The sequence below is a fragment of the Antechinus flavipes genome, chromosome 5 (genome assembly GCF_016432865.1).
Source record: "Antechinus flavipes isolate AdamAnt ecotype Samford, QLD, Australia chromosome 5, AdamAnt_v2, whole genome shotgun sequence".
Classification (NCBI taxonomy): Eukaryota; Metazoa; Chordata; class Mammalia; order Dasyuromorphia; family Dasyuridae; genus Antechinus; species Antechinus flavipes.
Window position 1 is genome coordinate 235298 of NC_067402.1, and position 15872 is coordinate 251169.

Consider the following 15872-nt stretch of genomic DNA (forward strand, 5'->3'; position numbering starts at 1 on the left):
CACGGTGGTAAAGACGTCCTGCAACTAACCCTTAGTCTCCAGGGGCCACAGCAGCTTCACCTGGTCTCGTCCCGGCAACTGCCCGGTGCCCCCTTTGAATCAAGGCCAGGCCGCTGAGACTGAAGGGGGCTCCAAGCTTGCGCGCCAACTTCCCCGCCCTCAGTGTGACTTTTACCAGCGAGGGTCGCTGTCAGACACTATTACATGCACAGGGCACGTTATAAAGCCACTTACATATTGAAGACACATCTAAACGCCAGGGCCACGGGCATGAGGGGCCCCCTGGGCCGGAAGGGGAGAGCATTCTTTTAGCGCCCTCTTCTGGCCGCAGGAAGTCTTTCTGCTCAGGAGGCGGAGGTGAGTCTGGGAGCAGAGGAGGAGCTCCCCCAGACAACCAGCCCGGGAATGACGGCGCAGCAGGGGGAGCCTGGGAGGAGTTTGTGTGAGCGTTGGGCGGGAGAGGGAGGGAACGCGGAAAGGGCGGGGATCACGTGGGAGACGCCGGGAGACGCCTTAGATCCTGCCCCTGGGTGTGATTGGATGAAAGGGTTTTGGGGGATGGGCAGGAAGGCGTTTCTGGGACTAGCAAATCCCTCCCAGACTGGGCCGGCAGGAAGCAGGAAGTCTCGGGGCTGAGCTCCTTCTCTCGCATCCACTTCAGAACTCTCTCCTCTCTCCGAGCTGGGTCCCTTTGTCTTCTGGAAGCCAGCCCTGTGCTTGCAGCGCCAGCTAGGTCTGAGCCCACATCCCCCGGAGGCTTCTGTTCCCTGCTCTTGCCATTGGGTCTCACTCTCCTGACGTCGTGGTGAGTGTCCTCCGGGTCTAGGAGCCTCCCTTTCTGCCAAGGCTTCCTCTTGATGAGCTCCTCGGGCTTCAGACTCCCACCCCCTTGCACAGCTTGCTGGCTCACCCTGCCCGGATCTGCCTTTCAGACTGTGTCCGGAGGGATCCAGGAACGCAGATTTCAGCCTCCTGCTCAGGGCCCGGCGTCCTGTCTCCCCGTCCCCCCCCCTTGCTCTGAGATGCAGATGTCCTCCTTCAGACCCAACCCTCTTTAAGGGTCCTTGAGTCCCGGCTTCCCACCATCGAGACCTCGCCATGGACACAGTGACCAAAGCTCTTTCCTGCTCCCCTGTGACTGAACCCGGGGCTCTTGGGCTGGTTCCCTATCAAACCCAGGTACGTGGTTCCCTGTCTCTTCTTTCCCTTTAGGGACCCCAAGCCCAGGCTCCACCAGAGGGTCCCAGGTGTCCTCTCTGGCTCCTAGTATGACCTTGGAACATGGACTGCCTGCTTTCCCAGGATCAGCTGCCCCTCCCCCCAAACCCCCCTTTGTTACTTCTGTATCCCCGACTTCCCAGCCATGACTTATATTCATCCCTTTTCCTTTCCAGGTACTACCTTCGCTTCCCAGACCTCTTGCTTCTCTGGCCCCTCTTCTTTCAGAGCCCTCGGGGCTGGATCCCACGTTGGATTTTGTCTTCCTGTCTCAGGCTTACCCTGCTCATTTCCTGGTGGGTCCATTGCACAGTCTTCCCCATCCACACTCTCCCTCCTACATCGAGGAGTCACTGTATTATCTAGAATTATGTGTGTGTCAGTTGGGGAGAGAGAGCTCTGACTCAGGAGCCAATGAGGCACAGACTGGTCTCCTCCTACCTGGGATCCCAAGCCCTTTGTACCTCTGGGGCTTCTGTAAGAGGACAGGGAGAGGAGGGAGAAGAAGAGGAGAAAGAGAGGGAAGGGATGGGTTTTCCTGTTTAGACCATCTTCATTTTCCATCCTGTCCCTACCCTGCCTGCTGTCTGACTTTTCCCTGAAGCCAGAACCAGGCTCACCCCTGTAAGTCTCTGGAGATTTGCTTCCTATCTATGGAAACCCCTTTCCCTTCTGGGATGGTTCTCCCTCTCCAATTCATAATTCAGGGGACCAAGGCCTGGCCCAAGTAAGTACTGGGACAAATGTGGACACCCAAATTGAAGGGAAATTGTGAAGGTTTTATTATGAGGGTCTTAAATAGCAGTCACCCAGACTATGAACACCAAGAGAAGCATCCTGGGACTAAGATAATGGAGGGGGTAAGATGGGCTTTGCTATGCAGAGGTAAGAAATGTGGAAGGAGTCGGCCAGGAGCTCTAGGACTTTCTCTTGGTTTTCAGAAAGGCTTAGAATTAAAGTCTCCCTCAGTTAGCTGTGACCATGGTTAGTAAGAGCTTTAGCTGTTGCTTCATTTGTGCCTCTATAAAAGTTGGGGGGAAGGGGCAGTGGTCTCTGAGGTAAAGGCCAGGGACCAGATGGAGGAACTTGACAAAATGGAGTCACTGTGGACACTTTGCTACCTCCATAGGGTAGCCTGGAGCCAGAGGGAATGTGTCCTGGAAGCCTCAGGCCTCTTCCTCAGGTGAGTCAGTCCCTCCATGATCTGAGCATCATCAGCAATCACAAGCACTTCCACAGACACAGAAGATGGAGTGTGAAGCTGGCAACACTTTACATATGGATCCTTTCTTTACCAAAAGAGGAAGTAGGAACAACACTTCTGTTGTCTGTGTTTTAAGCTGATCCACTGGGTCCTAGGTAAATTAAGCAACATCTGGAGAGTCAGCTCTCTATCAGGCAGTAGGCAGCAGGCCATCCTGAGTTCTCAGGAACTGATGGGTCACTGCATTGATCAGAATTTTTATACATACAAGTGTACACATCCTATGGATGGATATCTGTACACACACACACACCTGTACACATCTATACCTGTACACATACACATACATGCACATTTGTGTCAATCAAGATTTCCCTTTTCATTACATCACCTGCTCCTCGTCATTGACAAAACAAGTAAAACAAACTCCATTACATGCAACACACCATGAATCTGAAAAATAAAACAGAACACAGTGACTATATCCTACAAAATGCTCCTCAGTCTGCACCAGTCTTCCACCTTTAAGTGGCAGGCAGCATGTTTCTTCTCACTGTTCCTCTGGAACCTTAGTAAGTCTTTATTCTCATACCTTCTCATGCTCTTGTTTTCCAGTCTTTTTATGGAATCTCCTTATTCACTCAATCTCCATTCACAGCTAATCTCCCAGATTCCCCTATCACCTCCAGAAGATCAGTATATATTCTTTTACATCCTTTGAGTTTGTTTTTCTTAGGACTAATCCCTCAGTCCATCCTCCCTGGAATTGTCCCTCCCCATTTTCTTCTTCCCCCTTTTCTCTGGTGAGTAAATTGTATTTCTCTTTTCATCTCTATATTATGTATATTCTTCCTTCCTTTGACTAGATGAGTCAAGTTCAGGCTTGGAATGTCCCCACCCATTCCTTCCTCCCTTGCTGAAATATCTAATTGTGGACCTCCTTACCTCAGATAACATTTCCTAGCCCTCCTTTCTCTCCATCACCTTAGGATATTCCTCTTTCCAATCTCTCCTTGAGATCATCAAGATATAACAGAACCCCTCCCATCTTTACTCTACTTTGATTCCCTCTGTGAACCCCAATAGGGATCCCAGAGGACACATTGAGTCCCTGAGGCTAGTTCATCCTGGATTACTTTTTTCATATTTCTTTTCCCTTGTGCTTCAGCTTCTAAGGTTTTCTCCATTTACAATCTTTTTTTTTTTTTTTTTTTAATCAGAAATGCTTGTAAGAACTTTCACTAAAGGTCCTTTTCCCCTTGTAGCATTATATTCAGTTTTTGTTTCACAGATTCTTTTTGGCTCTGAGAGAGCGTGCTTTGCTCTCTGGCATGTTCTCTTCCAAGTTCTGAGCTTCTTAACAATGTTGCTGTCAAATTTTATGTAGTCCTAAAGGTGGCTCCTTGGTACCTGAATTGCACTGGACTTTCTTTCCGGCACCTTGCAGGGTTTTCTCCCTGACCTGGAAACTCTGCATTCTGACTGTGATGTATCTGGGAGTTCTCATTCCAAGCTCTCTTTCAGGAAGTGATCTGTGTTTTCTTGGCCATCAGGAGCTCTATTCATATAAAAGCACAGAGACCAGTCATGGGAGAAGCAAGAAAGGCAGAGAACAAAGGAGGTTACCCATCCTGGGACATTCTGGCACTTTCCCCAAGGCTCCTGGGACAGGGGTGATATCCAAGACATGGTCTCCTGTGACCTGTAAAATAGTTGTTCCTGGACTTCTGGGAAAGAAAAGTTCTTTTGATTCCACAAGGTTCTGGAAAGAGCAGCTGAAAGCACTTCCTGAAGCAAAATTCAGGGCCTGCCTCCTGGCAGTGATCTGAGGTTTCTTTATTTCTACTTTATTCTCTCTAGAAGATATTGGGGCGGGGGGAGGCGCGTAAATGGAAGAGAGAGGTAGCTAGATGGTAATGTGAGAGCACCAGCCCTGAATCAGGAATCTTCTGGCTGACTTGTTTTCCCTCTTAGAAGCCTTCCCTTTTAAGTCTCCTGAATTTGTCCCCAGTATTTGTTCTGGCCTCGGGGCTGCCCTTTGGCCCCACAAATCTGTAGAGAGTTTGATGTGTGGGCAAGGTCTTAGTGTAATGCCAAAGAAACTGAGCAAGACAGAGGTTAGAGACCAATTCAATAGTTTATTAAATGGAGAGAGATACTGGGACCAGATGGATCTTGGTCCCAGGGCTGGACTATCATCTCAAAGAATCCAGCCCCGAGTACTGAGACAGCAAGCTTTTTTATAAGATAATAAGAACAGTGACATTTTGGGGGAGGTACCTAGGTGGGGATAACCTAATGGTGGGGGAGGCCCCTAGGATGACACAATGGAGGGAGGTTACTGATATTCTAATGACACCTAAAATGGATAAACCTTTATTCTGTCAAACATTAAAAAGGAATGCCTGTCATCTAAAGATATAAAACCTTCATCTCATCAACCATTTAAGAGGAAATGATTATAGCCTGGGGTTTTGGGGCACAGCAGTAGACCTTTATCTCATCAAACATTGAGAGGGAAAGGTGATGACCTAAGGCAGACTAATTAAATAGGACTGTTGGAGAAACTGGGTCACGACATTAAAAAGGGAACTTTGGCACAACATTAAGAACTCCTGCATTTTTTCTTCCATTGAGTCATTGCCATGTCTCCTCCTGCTCTTCCTTTTCTAAGAATCTGCTTGGGTTTATGGCCAAACAAAGGGGCAGGGCTTGGAGACAGGAGTCCCTCCTATGCATTTCTGCCTCAGTGTCTCAGATAACAATAGCACTGATCATGGGGAAGGTTTGTTTACTCCTTGGTTCGCCCATTCTGGCCCATTTCTTTTTCAATTTCCATTGTTCTTTCATTAAGGAGTAGAAGAAACAGAATCTCTTCCCAAGAACTCCACTGATTCACTGATGAATGCAGGAAACATTTGTTTTACCTTCTTGCAAGACCTTTGAGACTTCAAAGGCCGCATTTTATTTCTTTTCCTGTAGCCCAATCCCTGCCCTGATTCCCTATTAATTGGATGTTACAGAAGTTACAGGACTTTATCTCTGCTCCCATACATAGCCCAAAGGTACTTACATTGCAGGGAAGGAAAGTAATTGAGTAGGGCTGGGGGCAAAGACCAAGATATTCTTTTCAGATCTCAGGCCACCTCCCCTGATTACAAAAATCAGGCCCTGCCCCCAAGGAGCTTACATTCTCTTGAGGGAAGACGACCTCCACCCTTGATTCTTTTCTGAGGGCCTTGTCGGTTTCAGGTTTCTAATTTAAGTTTCATTTCTCCAATTTAATTCTCATAACTGGAGAAATCAAATAAATATCCATCCATTTCTCACAGGGAATGAAAGGATATTCCAATTATTTGTACCTTTTCACATTTGCGTGCAGTCTCTCTTTATGCTAATGCTTAATTTTTGTAGAAGTTCCATATTTTGCAAAGAAATTTGTATATTCCTATTGTCCCCTTTGCAGATGCTGTATATCCTTTACCTCCAGTTTCTTTAATAAACATGTGTTCATCTCTTAAATTTCATCCATTTTTCTTCCCCTTTCCAATGAGGATTTCTTTCCTTCCCCTCATTGTCCCTCTTCCCTCTCTTTTTTGCTTATATTCTCTTTCTCTGATCCATGGCCCCTCTCTCCCTCTCTTTTCCCTGTACTCTTTGTACAGTGAAAGGCCCAAAAGTGACCCTTCTGAGCTCTGCTCTGTAGGTCTTTTTGCCATTGCTTACAGGCCATTCCCAGACTCCTCCTTTCCACTAAGTCTTCCTTTCAGAATCCTGCGGATGACCACAGGGGACAGGGAAAACACTGCTCCACTGCAGGGAACATTGCCTCCTGAGATTTACCCTGTCTGGTTCTCCTTTTCAATGGCATTGGCTGAAGCTTTCTCAAAAAGTCAGTGAGACTAGGCCTAAGTCACATGCTCCCCATTCCCAAAGGTCTGCAGAGCCAGAAGATCAGCCCTTGGGCTGCACGTTGCAGGAAGTCACATGATCTCTTGGCATAGAGGACTCTAAGGGGCAGATCCTAAGTGAGCTAAAGGGAGGGGGTCCTGATCCTTTCACTGACCACCAGATTATGTGTCAATCAGGAATGTGTATAGGACTAGTCTAGGCCAGAAGACTTTGAAATCACTGATAGAACACTGTCAGAACAATTGTACTCTAAGGTCAGAGGGTCTCAGGATCACTAATGTATCTTCCCTAAAGTAAGGAAGAAATATCGTTCTATTCCTAGGTCAGAAGACTTTTACAATCATTGACAGACAGATTGTCGGGACAATAGCATTCTAAGGCCAGGGGGACCTTGGAGTCACTGATTCTAAAGCCAGAAGGCTCCTGGTTCCTTGACAGATTGGTAGAACAGCAGCATTCAAGGGTCAGGAAACTTGAAATTATTGCTATATTTCCCCTAGGAAATTTAGGATTTAGGGGTACTCCCATTCTACTAGGTAATTAGGAGTTCCTCTGAGGAACTTCTCTTTCACATGCTCTCCCAGCTCTTTCATTTCAAGCATTCCTGGTGTCTATTGTGTCCCTTCATTTTGCCTGTAACTTATTCCTCTAAATACATCTACCTTTTGTCAAAGAATGTGGCCAGAGTGGATTTTTCACACAACCGAACCCCAACTTTGGATGCCAGCCATCATTTGGTGCCAAACCCCACACCACAGATCACATCAACAGAAAAGGAAAAAAAATGAGATGGAAAACCATCAGAAACTAAGTGCATTGGCCAAACACATGGTGTCCATGTAGCAGGCTGGAAACAGGCAAGCTTTACCAAGGAAAAGGATGTTCTCGAATCTGTCCGTACTTCCCAATATCTCATCTGTCTGTTGGCTTTTTAACTCAATGTTATGATTCTTCTCCCAACATGATAGATTTCCAGGCATCTCTTTAACACAGGTTTCTCATAAAGAATCTGGCAATATTGTCCCCCTGAATTGGTTTTTAATGAATGAAGGAAGCCTCTTTTATATTTACTCTTGCTTTTCTTTAATGAAATATTATAATTAAGGAATAAATGCTTTAAACAAATGAAAGCAATTACAAATGTGAGTGACTTCAGGTCTTCAATATAACAACAGGTAATTCATTGGAAATTGTCTCCTACCACTTAAGTGCAGGCTAGATCCTGATGAATATCTTTTCAAAATTCTCATATTTTCATCAGGTAAGACTTTATTCCGGCTTCTCAGAAAACAAAATACGTCTTTTCTTTAATTCTGTTCTCTTCTAAATGATCATATAAACCTTTTTTTTTTCCTCCCAGAGTATGCTGTACTTGCCCAGCTTCTCACAAAGTCTTTGCAGACTTTTCTTTAGAACATAACACTGGAACCACTACACACCTGTCAGATTGGCTAGAATGACAGGGAAGGATAATGCGAAATGTTGAAGGAAATTTGGGAAACAGGGACACTGATACATTGTTGGTGGAATTGTGAATACATCCAGCCATTCTGGAGAACGATTTGGAACTATGCTCAAAAAGTTATCAAACTGTGCATACCCTTTGATCCAGCAGTGTTACTACTGGGCTTATATTCCGGCCCTCTTTATAGTGGTCAGAAGCTGGAAACTGAGTGGATGCCCATCAATTGGAGAATGGCATGAATAAATATCATGGAATGTTATTGTTCTGTAAGAAATGACCAGCAGGATAATTTCAGAAAGGCCTGGAAAGACTTACATCAACTGATGTTGAGTAAAATGAGCAGAACCAAGAGATTATTATATACCTCAACAACAATACTATATGATGATCAGTTCTGATGGACGTGGCCTACTTCAACAATGAGATGAACCAACTCCACCCAGGGAAAGAACTCTGGGAGATGACTATGAACCATTACATAGAATTCCCAATCCCTCTATTGTTGTCCCTGCATTTTTGATTTCCTTCACAGGCTAATTGTACACTATTTCAAAGTCCGATTCTTTTTGTACGGCAAAATAACTGTATAGGCATGTATAAATATATTGTATTTAACTTATACTTTAACATATTTAACATGTATTGGTCAACCTGCCATCTTGGGGAGGAAGTGGGGGGAAGAAGGGGAAAAGTTGGAACAAAAGGTTTTGCAGTTGTCAATGCTGAAAAATTACCCATGCATATATCTTGTAAATAAAAAACTATAATAAAACAAATATATATCACTGGAATCAGTTCTGCTGAGGAAGAAATTTCCCATCACCCTATAGTTCTCCATAGATCCATCTACCTCCCAGATTAAATACAAACTGTCTTCCTGATTCCACAAGGAGATGCAGCTCACATAAAACATTTCTCAGGATTTTTCCAACTGATTGTATAAAATGCTTTTCTCAAAATCCAAGAAGATTCTTACTGACCACGGCTCCAGGAGCTGACTCTGACACTCCAAAATGGTGTGATCTTAAACAAATCCCTTCTCTGTCCTTCACTTTCCTTGTGGAAATTGAAGGGAGTTGGATTCTTGAATTCTGAAGGGACTTTCAATTCTACATGTCATGATGTTTATTGGTTTAGGAGTTGGTGACATTCAGGGATGTGGCTGTGGACTTTACCCAGGAGGAATGGGGCCTCTTGGACGATCCTCAGAAGAAGCTGTACAAGGACGTCATGTTAGAGAATGCCTGGAACCTGCTCTCCCTGGGTAAGGACATTTCCCTTATTACCTCTAAATCTGTATTCAATGGGAATATATTTGGGTCCAGGGTTTGGTGGGGAGTGTCTCACAATGGGGACAGTGCTAGTCTCCTGTGTCCAAGAGACAGGATCCTCCTGCACTGTTTTGCATTGTATGACAGGAAACTGAGGGTGTCCTTTGTTGCTCCTGAAGGGGTCTCTTACCTATTTTAGGCAGCTTCAAGTCAGAGATCAAATCAGTGTAGAAGCATCTCGGACATGGAACTAATCTCAGAGGTTATTTTCTCTAACCTCTGCTTGGACACAAATTTATTTCCAAACCTCTGAAAATTGCTCAAGCAGGTTTTCCTTACAGTCCATTCTTCTTTGGGATGGTTCTAGCATTTGGAATATTCTTTTTTAAGAGCATCTATTTATATCCCAAAGTCCTAGTTCCCAGTATAGAAAGTTTGTCCTTGATCTGCTTTCCCATTGCCCTCAAATTCCATCATAAATGGTGGGAAAAGAATGGAAGGGAATAAGCATTTTTCAACTACTATTCCCAACTGTTGTGCCATATGCTTTCTTTACAATATATTGCCAGCAATATTATATAAGACCAATTTCCAGGAAATGAACTATTTTTACTATGCTAGGCACCCAAATTGTAAAGAAAGAAATAGATTCTATTTGCATCCAGATAAAGAACTAATACAAAGAAATATATATAGCAGAATTTTATACATCTATATGTTTATATATATATATATATATATATATGTATGCATGTATATGTTTGCTTATATGTATTTGTGTGTATAAGTATGCATGTTTCTGTTACAGTAGCCATCTCTCATATGGGGACAGGCAGAGTGAAGGAAAAAAATCTACATAATTTGGTTGTCTATTTGAAAGAAATGGCAAGTTGTACATTGTAGATTTGCAGTGTCATGTTCAATCATCTTTTTTATTGTACTATGTTACAGAAGTGCTGTTTGTAAATTAAAGATAAAGGAGAATATGTCAATTTATGTCATATTAACCTTCCACTTTAGGTTATACTGTTATCCCCCATTTAAGAGCTGAGGAAACTAAGATAAACAGAGGTTTAATAACCCTAACCCTAACCCTAATCCTAACCTTAGAAGATTCTAAGAAGAAAAGATGGCACGCCTACTGATCAGACTAAAGGCTTCTCAGACCTAAGAACTCTTTTACCCAGGTTAAAAGTTTCTGCCAGAATGGAGCCTAAAAGGAGAGGTGGGGGAGGGGGGGGAGAAGATTTGGCTCTTCCTCTTTGGCTCTTTCAGAACAAGTTGTACAACAGCAGAATGGGGCACATCCTATTTGGAGTTCCTTGCTTGACGAGCACTAATGGATGAGTGTAGACTGATATGTGTGAACCTAAAGGGGTGAATCTCAAAATGGAAGCAGCTCTGGATCTTCACCCTTTCCCTCAGGAAAATTCAATGACAAATTTTTCTCCATCATCTTCCCTGATTTCCCTCTCTAGGGCTTCTAGGTCCCAGCGAATATGTGATCTCTTATTTTAAGCAAAGAAAATCACAATGGATGCTGGACCAGGAAGTCCTGAGGAGCTGCTTTCCAGGTGAGTGGTGCCAACAGGAGTATGAAAGTTGTAATGACTGAGGCTTCATGGAGTTACCCTCAAGTCACTGCTACATTTTAGAGGGAAAGACAAGCCATTGAATTCTTTTTCAGATATTCCTTGGCAATGATGTCTCAAGCTGGTCACTGGATTTTGGATTCTGAGATGGGATTAAAATTCAGGTCTGCCTGATTTAAGGCTCTGTCCACATTGTCTCCACTGTACCGCCAGCTCTATTCTGATAATATGAAGATGGGGTATGAGGGGAAAAGTGAAAGACAAGCACCCAGTGAGAGATGGAATTTCATTTTTAAAAAACTCTAGCCAGTCAAAATTGTTTGCAAATTACTATTAAAAAGAATTATATTTCCACTGACTCATGATAAGTGCTTCGTCAGAAACTCCTTTTTTTTTTTTTTTTTTTTTTTCTATCATTGGTAAAGTGGCCACACTATCACTGTATTTAAGGACCAATACATGTTGCCAACCAATTCCTTTAAGAAACTGCCAGATAGAAGAAGAAGAACCTTACCAGAACATAAGTTTAAATTAAAAAGCAACCTCAGCATTTCCATTAATGACACAGTTAGGTCTGTTTTTGTAGAAAGGTTGTCTTTTTCCATGATGATTTCATGATGGCCTCTATTGTGTAATCCTAGTGACCATGATTTTCATGTAGCCTGCTAGCACTGATGCAGGAATGGAGGTCCAAATAATATCATGATCTGGTGACTACAGTTTTGATGAGATGGGATTATTAGGTAACCCAAGAATGAAAGAACTATTCTGCTGCAGTGAGAGACAGGCACTGAGGGTCATTTCTTGCCTGTGGCCATTTGTGCAGGAATGCCCAACTTTCCTGGAATATTGGAAACAATCTGATATCCAACTGAAAAAATGAAAACAATATGACATCTAGGAGGAATCACAGTTTGATGAAATCATGGCATAATTCCTGAACATGATAGTTTGAAAAAACTGAGAAAGATAGTTTTTAAGGTAGATAATGTGCCCATAGTTTTTGTCCTAGGGGACAATTTATCATTGAAGAGCACAGATAAGTTTTAGGGTCAAACCCCTTGAGTCACTGTCTCAATTAAAGACTTAAAATAAGCTTCTTATTTATTTGTGCCATGGGATGAATAACTCAAATTTCTGCATGAGATGGTGTTTTTACGTGTGGATAATTTCATGGATTTTTTAAAATTATGTTTGGTAAAAGAATATGTATAAGGACATGATGATAATTGTTTTAAAGACGTAAGTAATGGCCATGCCAAAAAACAAAACAAAACAAAAAAAAAAAAAATGGCTCAGAACTAAATCACTTATGCCTTAGATAAAATGGGAAAAAAAAAAAAAAACTACGAGAAGCTAGTGTTAGTATTGTAAATGTGACTTCAGATAATGTACAAAAAAAAAAAATTAAATTAAAAGTGATCACCAGAAAGTACAGACAATGAAAGGGAAAGGAGACACTTGAGAATGGAGAGAATTTATCAAATGCTATAGTGAGACCATATCTGTCCACAAGGTGTGAATTCCTCCAGTCTTAGCTGCGGGATTTGGTTCAACTCACTCAACCATTCTGAGATGTTGGCCTGAGCTGGGCACACAGTGAGAATGAAAGCACTTTCTCTATTGTCACAGGCTTACTGTAAGGATCCAATGTATTTTAGCAGAGAGCTCCTTAGAAATTAAATCATCCTTAGGATGTACGCTAGAATGATTCTTAAGTGATTGATTATGAATACATAATGTCTATTTTGGGAAATAGAAAATTACTAAGTTTATATTCTACTGATGGAAGGAAGAAGCTATAAATATATGTGTGTGTATAGCGTCTGTGTTTGTTTTATTGTTGTCATTCTTTTTTCAGAAAAAGAAATCAGACTTGAAATGATGGAAAATACTCCAGAGCTAAATCTTCCTGTAGTAGAAACTCACAAGCCAAGATTCATCAGTGATGGTCCTGCTAACTTCTCTTGGAAAGATATATGTAATACACTTGAGAAAATCCACAGTAGAGAGAAATCTTATGAGCAAAATCAAAGTGGAAAAGTTTTCACAGAAGAGTGGGCTCTTACTGGACATGAGAGAATCCACAGTACAGAGAAACCTATTGAATGTAACCAATATGGAAAGTCTTTCAAATGTAAAAATAGTTTTCGTCTTCATCATAAAATCCATGCTGCAGAGAAACCTTATGAATGTAACCAATGTGGAAAGGCTTTTGGAGACAAGAGAGTTCTTACTGTACATCAGAGAATCCACACTGGAGAGAAACCTTATAAATGTAAGCAATGTGGAAAAGCTTTTCTACACAAGATATCTCTTACTACACATCACAGAATCCACACTGGAGAGAAACCTTATAAATGTAACCAATGTGGAAAGGCTTTTACACAACGTGGAGATATTATCAGACATCATAGAATCCATACTGGAGAGAAACCTTATAAATGTAACCAATGTGGAAAGGCTTTTAAACATAAGGTATCTCTTATCGCACATCAGAGAATCCACACTGGAGAGAAACCTTATGGATGTAACCAATGTGGAAAGGCTTTCATAAAAAAGGCAACTCTTACTGCACATCAGAGAATCCACACTGGAGAAAAACCTTATGAATGTAACCAATGTGGAAAGGCTTTTATATATAAGGTGTCTTTTATTGTACATCAGAGAATCCACACTGGAGAGAAACCTTATGAATGTAGCCAATGTGGAAAGGCATTTGCACATCTGATCTCTCTTATTGAACATCAGAGAATCCACACGGGAGAGAAACCATATGAATGTAACCAATGTGGAAAGGGTTTCATAAAAAAGACACATCTAACTGCACATCAGAGAATCCACACTGGAGAGAAACCTTATAAATGTAACCAATGTGAAAAGTCTTTTACAGCAAGTAGAGGTCTTAATAGACATCAGATAATCCATACAGCAGAGAAACCTTATGAATGTAATCAATGTGAAAAGGCTTTTACATATAAGGTATCTCTTACTATACATCAGAGAATCCACACTGGAGAGAGACCTCATGAATGTAACCAATGTGGAAAAGCTTTTAAACAGAAGGGATCTCTTACTGCGCATCAAAGAATCCACACTGGAGAGAAACCTTATGAGTGTAACCAGTGTCAAAAGGCTTTTAGAGACAAGGGAGCTCTTACTGCACATCAAAGAATCCACACTGGAGAGAAACCTTATGAGTGTAACTACTGTGGAAAAGCTTTTACACATAAGGCATCTTTTACTGTACATCAGAAGATCCACACTGGAGAGAAACCTTATAAATGTAAGCAATGTGAAAAGGCTTTTATACTTAAGACATCTCTTACTGCACATCAGAGAATCCACACTGGAGAGAAACCTTATGAGTGTAACCAGTGTGGAAAAGCTTTTATACATAAGGTATCTCTTACTGTACATCAGAAAACCCACTCTGGAGAGAAACCTTATAAATGTAACCAGTGTGAAAAGGCTTATATACATAAGTCATCTCTTACTACACATCAGAGAATCCACACTGGAGAGAAACCTTATGAGTGTAACCAGTGTCAAAAGGCTTTTAGAGACAAGGGAGCTCTTGCTGGACATCAGAGAATCCACACTGGAGAGAAACCTTATGAGTGTAACCAATGTGGAAAAGCTTTTACACATAAGGTATCTCTTACTGTACATCAGAGAAACCACACTGGAGAGTAACCTTATGAGTGTAACCAATGTGGAAAGGCTTTTACACATAAGGTATCTCTTACTGCACGTCAGAGAATCCACACTGAAGAGAAACCTTATTAGTGTAGCCAGTGTCAAAAGGCTTTTAGAGACAAGGGAGCTCTTACTATACATCAGAGAATCTACACTGGACAGAAACCTCATAAATGTAACCAATGTGGAAAAGCTTTTATATATAAGATCTCTCTTAGTGAACATCAGAGGATCCACACTGGAGAGAAACCTTATAAATGTAACCAATATAGAAAGGGTTTTATATAAAAAAGAGGATTCTTGCCAAATCTCTGAAGAAAGGTAAAAGCATGAAAATAAGGACAATGACATGGTACAGAACATTGGGATAAGAGGTGCTTGTGCTGATGCCTTCCATACTTACCTGTCCTTAGCTATAACACTACATAGAGGGTGAGGAAGGAAAAATAAAAGATGACTAGGAATAGCAAATAGCTTCTTAGTCGTATTGAATCCTTTTTTTCTACTTCTTTTCACATACTTGTAAGGCAGCATGGTATAATGGAATGTCCCTACAAAATGGACAAATGGAAGACTTGGGTTGATATTCTAGCACTGTTCTTTCTTAGAACTTCTTCAAGTAAACAAACCTGATACATGTCAGGCCTTGACACAAAAACCAAAAGAATTGCAAAGGGTGTGTCCCTTGCTCCCATGGAGATCACAGACTGGTGGGCCTGACAACACAAACCACCAGGTGGAAACCCACCTTGGACCATATAGTGCCTCACTAAATCAATATTGTCTTGTTTTATCCTTGTGAGAACCCATTTTATAGAGAAATAACAAATAAACAGAGACCTCTTGCTTGACTATCAAGTTTCTGAGTTGAGGTTAAAACTCAGGTCTTCATATCTTAAGGCCTACTAGTCTATCTACTGCAATATTGTCTGAATTCTGATTTAGTAACAGAATATTATAAAAGTGTTGCCATATATGGGAGGTAAAAACTAGAAGAAAAATTGGACAAACTCCCACTTAGAGATATAAATTCATTCTTTTCAACTCTAACCAAGTAAAAGCTAATTACTATTAAACAGATTTATATTTCTATTGATTCATGACATGTATTGGATTTAATGACACATGTACACAAGAGCAATTGGAAATAATGCTTTGTGTTGTTGGGATTTTTTTTCCTATTTTTTCATTGATTTCTTTTACTTTTTTTTAAATAAAGCTTTTTACTTGTAAAACATATGTATGTATATTTTTTTCAATATTGACCCTTGCAAAACCTTTTGTTCCAAACTTTCCACTCCCTCCCCTAGCTGGCAGGTAGTCCAATACATGTTAAATCCAATATGTGTATATATATATTTGAACAGTTATCTTACTGCACAAGAAAAATCAGATCAAGAAGGAAGAAAAAGAAAAACAGAAAGGAAACTATTAGGATTTTTACAAGGTTCTAAGTAAGTGGAATTGAGGAGATGGTTAAATCTAGTTTAGCATTGATTTAATCCCACAAC

The 15872-nt window shown here is 41.5% G+C and overlaps 1 protein-coding gene across 2 annotated transcripts; it reads left to right on the forward strand.

The window, feature by feature from the left end:
• Positions 1-611: 611 nt before the first annotated feature.
• On the forward strand, positions 612-15598 carry LOC127564346 (zinc finger protein 260-like). 2 transcript variants are annotated; one of them, XM_052000821.1, is made up of 6 exons: positions 612-1179; positions 1395-1514; positions 2348-2401; positions 8937-9063; positions 10549-10644; positions 12524-15598. In XM_052000821.1, the coding sequence occupies exons 1-6, from the start codon at positions 1099-1101 to the stop codon at positions 14356-14358; spliced, it is 2313 nt and encodes a 770-aa protein (XP_051856781.1). In that variant the 5' UTR covers positions 612-1098; the 3' UTR covers positions 14359-15598. The 2 variants fall into 2 exon arrangements, with proteins under 2 accessions (XP_051856781.1, XP_051856782.1); XM_052000822.1 differs by having other exon boundaries at positions 10758-12615.
• The last annotated feature ends 274 nt before the right edge of the window (positions 15599-15872 follow it).

Coding starts and splice junctions, on each gene's coding strand:
- LOC127564346 (XM_052000821.1), top strand. CDS start 1,099: ATGGACACAGTGACCAAAGCTCTTTCCTGCTCCCCTGTGACTGAACCC. Junction 1,515..2,347: donor CTTACCCTGCTCATTTCCTG/GTGGGTCCATTG, acceptor CTACCTCCATAG/GGTAGCCTGGAGCCAGAGGG. Junction 9,064..10,548: donor CTGGAACCTGCTCTCCCTGG/GTAAGGACATTT, acceptor TTCCCTCTCTAG/GGCTTCTAGGTCCCAGCGAA.